At 42.5% G+C, this 10,905-nt stretch overlaps 1 protein-coding gene across 1 annotated transcript; it reads right to left on the bottom strand.

The window, feature by feature from the left end:
• Nucleotides 1-7,687: 7,687 nt before the first annotated feature.
• LOC146041791 (chemerin-like receptor 1) lies at nucleotides 7,688-9,162 on the bottom strand. The gene has a single exon (XM_083161685.1). The coding sequence runs from the start codon at nucleotides 9,154-9,156 to the stop codon at nucleotides 8,062-8,064; it is 1,095 nt and encodes a 364-aa protein (XP_083017811.1). The 5' UTR covers nucleotides 9,157-9,162; the 3' UTR covers nucleotides 7,688-8,061.
• Between the last annotated feature and the right edge of the window lie 1,743 nt (nucleotides 9,163-10,905).

Here is a 10,905-nt window from a genome sequence, read left to right as displayed (position 1 = left end):
TTCCTTTTTGAATACAGCCGTGAGACAATACATTTCTTGGATGTATCAGTCAGGTTGACAAATGGGACTGTAACTACAAACATCTACTGTAAAGAGACTGACTGAAATACTCTGCTAAGAGCAAGCACTCACCATCCCCCTTCGCTTAAACACGGCTTACCGTATAGCCAAATGTTACTCGTTGTACGCATCTGTAGTGAGCCTGAGGTACTAAAGGAACAGTTGGACCACATAGTCCATCAATTCCACCAGAGAGGATACAAATTGACAGATTTGCACTCACAGAAAAATAAGGCACTTCGCCTCAATAGACAAAATCTACTGAGTGAGAATCGCAAGCAGAAAAACAGTCATGTGTTCCCCTGGATAAGTACATATAACACTGGAAGCCCAGTCGTGGCGGTGGCAAGTAAGGCCCTTTGGCCAATTATCAAGACCAATAAAGATCTCCCCTGTATGGCAGAATTGAGACCTATGGGCAGTACGGATGGTGTAATGGTTAGCATTACTGCCTCACAGCACTGAGGTCATGGGTTCAATACCCACCATGGCCCTAACTGTGCGGAGTTTGTATATTCTCCCCGTACTTGCGTGGGTTTCCTCCGGGTACTCCGGTTTCCTCCCACAATCCAAAAATATACTGCTAGGCTAATTTGGCTCCCAACAAAAATTAACCCTAGAATATCTGTGTGTGCGTGTACATGTGGTAGGGAATATAGATTGTAAGCTCCACTGGGGCAGGGACTGATGTGAATGGTCAAATATTCTCTGTAAAGCGCTGCGGAATCTGTGTGCGCTATATAAGAAACTGCTAATAAATAAATAAATCTGCAAGATGCCCTGGTCCACACGGACATTATGGGCTTCGATACATCCCTGGCACAGAAAAAGGCCCTGGGATGCTATAGTTGCCCAAATTGCACTACCTGCAAATACTTGATCAGAAGCAACTCTTGGTGGTCTATATCTGCCCCTGTGGCCTATACTACATCAGAAAAACGACAAAACAATTTAAAGAGTGCATGGCCATGCACTGCTCTTCCATCAAAGGTGCCTTGGAAGGAAAACCCAGCGACCAACCAGTACTGTACATTTTAGAGAGCTCCAACATCAGATGAGTTCCTTAAAATATATCATCATAGACCAAGTGCCAGAGAGAAGGAGAGGGGGTGATCGTGCGGCTGCACTACTCAAACTTGAAGCGATGTGGATCCAAAAGCTGGATACTTTGAAACCAAAGGGACTGAATGAACGCAGCTACAGATTATGGTTGTGTTCAAGAGAGAACAAAAAAAAAAAGAAAACTCTGTTTGGGGGCACTCTTGTGTTTCAGAAAGACTATTTGTACTGTGACTATTATTAAAACATAACTTTTATTATTAATTGTTAAAAGATTTTTGGACACTTTAATTGTTGCACACTGCGAAATATTGTAATTAGTATATCCCACCGTATATCATATCAGACAGCATAAAAAATGTGAAATGACCATCATATATCTAAACAAATGTCATCCAATTGGGATGTATGTAGGGTTAAATCATTGGTCATGTATGCAACTAGAACATGTTGCCCTTATGAGGCTAATATGGCCATCATATCCTGACCATCAAGGACAATATATTTGAGATCATATACACTAGTAATGTGATAAATTTTAGCAATCACTCAGATACAAAGTGGTCAGCCCTATTAGAGATGTGATTCACTTCTGCTTTTCACCCTTCTTGTCAAAGAGCAGAGGAAGGGGAATGAGAGAGTGACATGTCTCAGGGTTATGACCTAGGGATAGAAAAATTAGAGGGTTACAGTGTCCAGAAACTTTCAGGCGGCCCTGATACTATAATAGCATTGCAGGGCACTCTCCTAAAAGTGTGGCATTAGTAATCACTAAAGAAAAGGAAATTTAACATCATATGTAAAGAATATAATTTTAATAGCAAATAATCGGAAGATATAGAGGTTCATCTGCCTTATCCATATTTCTTCTTTCATAGCGGGTATGAGAGTTGACCCCATTTTAGGAGGGTGCCCTGCAATGCTATTATAGTATCAGGGCCGCCTGAAAGTTTCTGGTGTAGACACTGTAACCCACTAATTTTTCTATCCCTAGGTCATAACCCTGAGACATGTCACTTTCTCATTCCCCTTCCTCTGCTCTTTGACAAGAAGGGTGAAAAGCAGAAGTGAATCACATCTCTAATAGGGCTGACCGCTGAGTATCTGAGTGATTGCTAAAATTTATCCCACTACTAGTGTATATGATCTCAAAAATATTGTCCTTGATGGTCAGGATATGATGGCCATATTAGCCTCATAAGGGCAACATGTTCTAGTTGCATACATGACCAATGATTTAACCCTACATACATCCCAATTGGATAACATTTGTTTGGATATACAGTATGATGGTCATTTCACATTTTTTGTGCTGTCTCATATGATATACGGTGGGATATACTAATTACAATATTTTGCAGTGTGCAACAATTAAAGTATCCAAAAATCATTTAACAATTAATAATAAAAGTTATGTTTTAAAAATAGTCACAGTACAAATAATCTTTCTGAAACACAAGAGTGCCCCCAAACAGAGTTTTCTTTTCTTTTTTCTTTGTTCTCTCTTGAACACCGAACCATATTAAGCAAATAGTAGACAGTGATAAAACAAACTGGGTAACAACAGACAGACCTGGAGGAAGGAGGGCCCTGCTGCAAGCTTACAATCTATAGTAGTAATAATAAATTGCTACAAGGATGATATGATCCCCAAAAAGATGGTACTAAACCTTAAAATTTGATGTCAAATGAAATGGTTCCGCTTATAAAGCCGGCGTTATTAAATTGAAGGCAGATTGCCCCTGAACATAATAGCCACCAAAGCAATTGCTATGAACAGTTAAGAATTATTACATAAAATAAAAAAACATTTAGACTGCAAGATAAAAGCAAAAAGTACAAAAGTAAAATCAAAATGAACTACTATCTATCTACTGAGTTCTATATGTCTGCAGGCCCGATGGACGGGTGTGGATCAGTTGGTTACCAGCAAGTTGGTAGACATTCATTAGGTCGACATGCATTTAGGTCGACATGTGTCTAGGTTCACATGCAGGAAGGTCGACATGAGTCTAGGTCGACATGGGTTAGGTCGACAGGGTCATTAGGTTGACAGGCGTAAGGTCGCCAGGGTCATTAGGTCGACATGTGTAAGGTCAACAGTGAAAAAGTCGACATGGTTTTTTAAAAATTATAATAATTATTTTATCCTTATGTCGACACAGTCAACATAAACACTAAAACGTACCTAGTGAATTGTAGGGCACATGTCATGTCGACATGGACACCGAACGTACCACCACGTCCCTTCGCATGGCTTGCTGCGCTCGCCATGCTTAGGGCACGGTACCTCGCTATGCTCGGCACACTATTTTATTCTCCCACCATGCCCTAGAGGATGGTAGGGCATGAAATACCGCCTGTCAGCACATGTCGGCTCAAAAAACAGTAAAAAAAAAAAAACCATGTCAATCTAATGACCCTGTCAACCTAATGACCCATGTTGACCAAATGACCCTGTCGACCTAATGACCCTGTCGACCTAACCCATGTCGACCTAATGATCCTGTCGACCTAACCCACGTCATTTTTCAAACACAGACTGTGACATGTCAGGTAGGAGCTGATTGGCTGGTGGTTTTTCACTCTCCATTTTATCACTTTTCAAGCTTATTACAGCTGTCCCTAAATCCTTTCCCGCAAGCTTCTCAGTAATAATTAATGTTCTCCATAACTATCTTGGGTACTTGTTTAGTTTCACGGCGGCAGATATATCGCATGCGATGCGATCGGTTGCGATTTGATGCGATTTTATACCTGTTCATACCCCCACTATCCACTACGCATGGAGTTGATTTTCTATAGTGTGGCGAGCACAGGGAGCCCCGCACGAGGATGCGGATTACTTTACAAGTATTCCATGCCGAGCGCAGCGAGCCCCGCAAGGGGACACGGAATACATGTAAAGTAAACTGCGTCCCCTTGCGCGGCTCTCTACGCTCGCCACACTATATAGCATCCGATCGCAACGCATTGCATGTGATTTATCTGCCGCCGTGAAACTAAACAAGTACCATGTCTTGTTTTAACATAATAATGTATTGGACATATTACACCATGATAAATACTTTCAGAACAGATTCAATGAAAATATGAGATTGTCACAAATAACAGTGTCACAAATATTTTGGTTACTTAATCATAAGGAGTTGCCCTCATCCCTTATCTTCAATGTTGTGCATCAATATATCCAAATGTTATCAAAAAATCTGCCAATAGCCCAGGGTGTCTTCCAATATAGAAGGGTGCAGTATATTTTCCAGATAATCATCATCATTTTAAAGAAGCACTAAAACATATTCGGCCAAATTTAATAGCCTCATATTTCGGCAAAACCATACCTTGTAAGTGATTGCCCCTTTAAAAAACCCTCCAAGTTTGGCCGGTTCCCGCACAGACGTCAAACTTGGAGGCTAATGCATTTGCTGAATATATCAGATATACAGGGTGACATTTAATAGGATGAGAGATTCAGAAAGTGAGAGATTTGGTAAGAAATCTTCAGTTTTTTAAAGCGGCAATCATTTACACTGCAAAATCAAACTGGTTTTGCAGTGTAAATGATTGCCGCTTAAAAAAAAACCTGGAGATTATTTACCAAATCTCTCTCTTTCTAAATTTTCATCCTATTAAATTTCAGCCACAGACTCAATTACAATCACGCATTGCAGGCCGTTATTTTACATTCATACATTTGAAATTAAGTTGACTGTACACTATTATTCCCTGTTTTTAATTCAGAACTAGAATACACTTCTCACACTGGGCCTTATTCTAGTTCACTCTTTCTGACAAAGTCCTTCTTAGATGGACAAAACTATATGCACTGCAGGGGGGGGGGGGGTAGATGTAAAATGTGCAGAGAGTTAGATTTGGGTGAGTTATTTTGTTTCTGTGCAGGGTAAATACTGGCTGCTTTATTTTTACACTGCAATATAGATCTCACTTTGAAGTAAAACCCCACCCAAATCTAATTCTCTCTGCACATTTTACATCTACCTCCCTGCAGTGCACATGAAGGAGGATCTAAGAAGGATTTTGTCAGAAAGAGTGAACTCGAATAAGGCCCATGGTGTTATTGGGTTACTGGAGTCTCATCCCAAGTTAAAAGATAAACAGATAAATTAATTGGCAATAACACAGAAAAAGGGAGTTATGTTCATTAATATGAATATAATCAAATTTGTGAATGACCAAATATTGTTTTAATAAATTCTGGGGGTGCAGTATGTAAAGTTTAATATGAAACTTAAAATACAATAAAACATTCATTAGTAGAATAAACTACAGTACTTATTTACTAGTAGCTTTAGCAGTTTCATATATATATATATAGCACATACATATTACGCAGCGCTTTACAGAGAATATCTGAACATTCATATCAGTCCCTGCCCCAGTGGAGCTTACAAACTATATTCCCTACCACGTGTACACGCGCACACAGTCATTATAGGGTTAATTTTGTTGGAAGCCATTTAACCTACCAGTATATTTTTGGATTGTGGGAGGAAACCGGAGGACCCGAAAGAAACCCACACAAGCACGGGGACAATATACAAACTCCACACAGTTAGGGCCATGGTGGGAAGCGAACCCATGACATCAGTGCTGTCCTAACCATTACACCGTTCGTGATGCCCAACCTTATGATTGGCTACTGTTTTAAGAAGTATGGGGCATATTTATCAAGGATTTTTTTCGGTACTCTTTACCTAGAAGGGCGCCCATCGCGGGCATCGCGGGCATCGCATGTACCAAAAAATCGCATGCGATGCGACCGACGCGATTACCGCGATTTCCCATAGGGAACAATGTTAAATGTCCCAATTGACCCGATTTTCCATAGGGAACAATGTTAAAAGGCCCACAGAAGTCAAATAGCCACCCTGAAGTGTGAAATGGCCCCCCCAATTGTTAACGCCACCCCACGATCAACGTCAATCCAAAGCGTGGCGAGCGCTGCGAGCCCGCGAGGGGCGGCGGTACGCGTCCTCCGACCTTTTCATACCCCCACTATCCACGTCGGCGTGGAGTTGAGAATAGAAAGTGTGGCGAGGGGACGCGGACACCTGTGAAGCCTGCAAGGGGACGCGTATACCTCACTGCGCTCGCCACGCTTCGGGCTCGGTGGCTCACTGCGCTCGCCACACTTTCTATTCTCAACTCCACGCCGACGTGGATAGTGGGGGTATGAAAAGGTCGGAGGACGCGTACCGCCGCCCCTCGCGGGCTCGCTGCGCTTGCCACGTTTTGGGTTGACATTGATCGTGAGTTGGCGTTAACAATTGGGGGGGCCATTTCACACTTCAGGGTGCCTATTTGGCCTTTGTGGGCCATTTAACATTGTTCCCTATGGAAAATCGGGTCAATTGGGACATTTAACATTGTTCCCTATGGGAAATCGGGGTAATCGCGTTGGTCGCATCGCATGCGATTTTTTGGTCGCATGCGATGCGACCGACGCAATTTTTTTCCCTTACGATGCCCAAGATCAAAATCGTGGGCGCCCTTCTAGGTAAAGAGTACCTTTTTTTCTGCAAAATTTCCAATCAACCAGCTCATAACACTAATTTTTCCAATAAAGCCTATAACATGGTAGTTAGGAGCTGATTGGCTGATACTTAATCTCCGCCCACTTTACCTTTCTCCAGAGTTTAGTAAAGATACTCCAATGTCCCTGTTTGTGATTTTTTTTTTCATTCCAATGAAACCTTTGAAGGGGGATTTATCAATGCTTGGAGAGAGATAAAGTGGGGAAAGATAAATTATCAAGAATTTAGATGGATCCCTGGTCCCAAGGATGCATCGCGCAATGCATCATTGGGACCAGGGATACTACTGATGATTAACCCAATGACTGCTGTGGATGCCATGGATGTCGGGGGACAAGCTGAGTATGTAAAAAAAAAATATTCCGAAATCTGGAAAAATCCCTCATCAAAAACTGTCGTGGTCCCAAGCATTTCGGATAAGGGATACTCAAGCTTTATATTTATTTTCACTTATTGTTAAAGAGACACTAAGGGACAGATTCTCTAGGCTTCAAAAGTGATAACATGGAGAGTGATAAACAGCCAGCCAATCAGCTCCTACCTGCCATGCCACAGACTGTGTTTGAAAAATGTCAGGCAGGAGCTGATTGGCTGGCTGTTTATCACTCTCTACTTTATCACTTTTGAAGCTTAGAGAATCTGGCCCTAAACCTGCTGTATCATTAATTTCTGTTTACATTAGAGTTTATATTCGACCCATTCCAGAGGGGTGGAACAGACATTGACCTAAACACAATGTTTGAATATTTTTTCATTAAAACAAATTGTTGTTACATTTCATGAATGAATACCATAAAACTCTGACAATTACTCCAAAATAAGCCTGTGCATTTCCAAAATTTACCATCTCAGATTACATTTTAATATCTCACTGGTGGTGCCATTGTGTACCAGAGACCATTAATTACCTGGTCCAAAGAATATTTAGTTCGCCACCCAGCTGTGCATGCCTCCCCCATCATATGCCCCCCCCCCCATCATATGCCCCCCCCCCCACACACACACATGGCACATGGGGCAAATACAAGTAAGTGAACAACAGTATACAATTTATAATGACACTTTAAAAAAATAAAGTATGCCTTGAACATGCTCCAACTGAGGATTTCATGTTCGAGAGGAACCAGTTTTGCTTGACCATGTGTAACCGCGTCATCTAAAAGTAAACAAGCTTCTACTTGCAACATTCCGATTGTTTTACATTCCAAAGTGGCAAAACAGATATTGAAAGAAGATCCAGAGGATCAAAACCAATTGAAGCCACATTTCTCAGTAAAATGGATTGCAATATCTCCAAATTTCCTTTAGCACTGTCCAGAATATATAATGGCTAACCACATTATTAATTATTTATACGGCGGTTTTCATTACAGGTGTCCATGCTCAGTCAGGTGAAATGAGACTCTTGATCTGAAAGAGATCTAGACTTTCCTTGGCTGTAATTGGTTCTACCATGGTCCTCACTAAAGGCGCTTTCAAATGCAGAAAGAATGGATCTACGCAATGATTCTTTGAAGTCTCTTCCCAAGAAGACATAAAGGAAAGGGTTTAAGCAACTGTTGAAGAAGGCCAGGCTGGTAGCTAGAGGACTTCCAATGAGAACGGCAGTTTTCAATGCTTTGTTGTCCAAGTGGTGCATGATGACTTCAAGTACGGAAAGGATGTGATATGGAAACCAGCACAGAAAAAAAGCAGCCACGACAGTTGCCATGACCCTGAAGGGCCGACTTGACCATGAAAATTGACTTCTTCTCAACTTCAAAGCCATCAAAGAATAAAAAACTAGGATGAGCCCAAAAGGGAGCAAGAATCCAAAAAGAAAGCGGACAGATATCATGACCTGATGCCTCATGGATCTGAGGGCTACGACCTCCAAGTCTTCAAAGTCATTTGAGAAGGCATAATTGTTATAACAATGTGTCACATTGGTCTCATTATCTCTGATAGTATCTCTAAATGCCATGTATGGAGAGCAGAGGCAAAAAGCAGCCAGCCAGATGGAAAACGCAATTATCGATGCCAGTTTGGGAGTCCTGTGGTTTTGGGCCCACACAGGTCTCACTACAGAGACGCAGCGGTCAGCACTGATAATGGTTAGCAGGAAGACACTTGCAAACAAATTTAGGAAGGCCACAGTACTGTTGAATTTGCACAGTATGATGCCAAATGGCCAATCAAAGCCAAGTGCTGTGTACGTAATACTCAAAGGCAAGAAAAATGTAAAGATGAAGTCCGCAAGGGCAAGGTTAAAAAACCACACAGTGTTGACCGTCCTCTTCATCCTAAATCCAGCAATCCATATCACCAAGCCATTCCCAATTGTTCCCAGCAAAAAAGATATGCTGTATATTATAATGGACAGATAACGGAGTGCGGTATCCAGCTCTGAGGGTATCTCTTCAGTTAGTAGATATTCTTCCTCCTCCTCCCATTGTAGTCCCTGGGGGTCTGGCGAGTGTAGAGATAAAGTAGATGTTTCCATGTTCGAGTCCTGAAACACATAAAGTAATAGTATTAGAAGAAATCAGGGAACAATCATAGACTGGCCTAAAGTGGATTATACCATGAATAGCAAAAAAGAAATTACAATAGTCATCAAATGTAATATATAACAATGCAACGGGTGGATACACTATATACGGTTGGTTCTTCTAAAGTTATCAATGTAAGTTTGTAAGAACAATATTAGCTTTAGAACAGAAATCCTCATTATGTTACTGTTATTACATTATGTCATACCCCTTTCACATTGCACCTAATTACCAGGTTCATGCCGGTTTCTTGCCAGTTCGACCCGGGAAATGGTGCAATGTGAAAGGGGTTACCGGTTACAGCAAACCGGTAGCAACACATCACAGAAATATGAACCAGTTGAAAAGAAGGGTTCTTACCGGTTCGTTGCCGTATTGCTTTGCGGTGTGAACAGGTTAATCAGGTCGAGCGACCCGTTTCCCATTCACACGATGGAGGAGGCAGTGCTTGGAGAAGCGTCAGCTCTAAGAGCTATCTCCTTCCACGGCCCCGATGACGCTCTGCCGCTCCCCCAGGGGACCTCAGCCAACCGGCAATATTACCGGTTCGCTGATGCAATGTGAACAGACCACAAATGCAAGGTAGCAGCGGGACTGAACTGTTTCAAATTCCCGGTGTGATCCTGCATTTGCGGTCTGAAAGTTAAATTACAAAAAAAAAAAGTACACAAGGTGGGATTCTAAGATCTCATAAAATAAAAGACAATAAAAAAATACTGCCGATTTTACTGACATTAGTCAATACAGTATTATGTTTCATACATAGACGCAGTTCAAAATTCAAATAGGGGAGCACAGCAACTACCACAAACTTTCACTCCTAACTGACTCAATGCAGTCCCCACCCTGGAGCCGCCACTGGTTATCACCTTCCACTTCATCGCCACTTTATCACTTTACCGGGCTTAATACATCTGCCCTAATGTTGTCTATGGAGTGTCCAGCAAGGGATTTAGAGTTGGTACTATGAGGATTATTCTGTGTTGGGAGCATAGCATAAAAGATCAAGCAACAATGCAAGACTTAATCCCTATCTGCTCCTACCTCCAATCTCTATCTTCACAGCTCCTTCTGTCTATGGGGGTTATTCAGGTTGATTCGCAAGGCTGCGAATTCGCAGCCTTGCGAGTCCACCAAACCCCGCCCGGCGAACGCACGCCCCCTTCACAGCAGCGAATGGATGTTTTGCATAAACATCCATTCGCTTTACTGGGGTGTCCGCCCACATCATTCGATGGTCGGTGACCATCGAATGATGTTTAGCGTGCGCGCTTATATAAGTGACTTTTGAGTTACTTACATTTGCGTGCACGCTGGCGGGATATGGGCGGACAGCTGACATCCGGTGGTGTCAGTGCCCGGCCCACCCACCCGCGTCACTGCCTCATTACCATGAGAACGCCCAGCGTTCTCATGGAAACGCCCATGGAACGCTGGGCGTTCCCATATGGTAATGAGGCAGTCCGGCGCTCCCCGCCCATCTCCGCCCCCCCTCGCTGCCATGGGTGCGTGCACCCGGTGACCCGAAAGGTCGCCGTCGGTGCACGCACCATGCGCCTGCACATGCGCAGAAACATGCGCAGACGCACAACATCGGTACTGCGTGCGAATGCGCGCAGTACCGATGAAATCTGAATAAGGCCCTATATCCAGCAAGTTTGAAACAGATCCTTTTCCTTTCACTTTTTGTTAAGGAGTAA

This window comes from Crinia signifera, chromosome 19, assembly GCF_055691185.1.
Source record: "Crinia signifera chromosome 19, ASM5569118v1, whole genome shotgun sequence".
NCBI lineage: Eukaryota > Metazoa > Chordata > Amphibia > Anura > Myobatrachidae > Crinia > Crinia signifera.
Note: the sequence above shows the minus strand (reverse complement) of the source record. Positions and strands in the feature narration are given on the sequence as shown.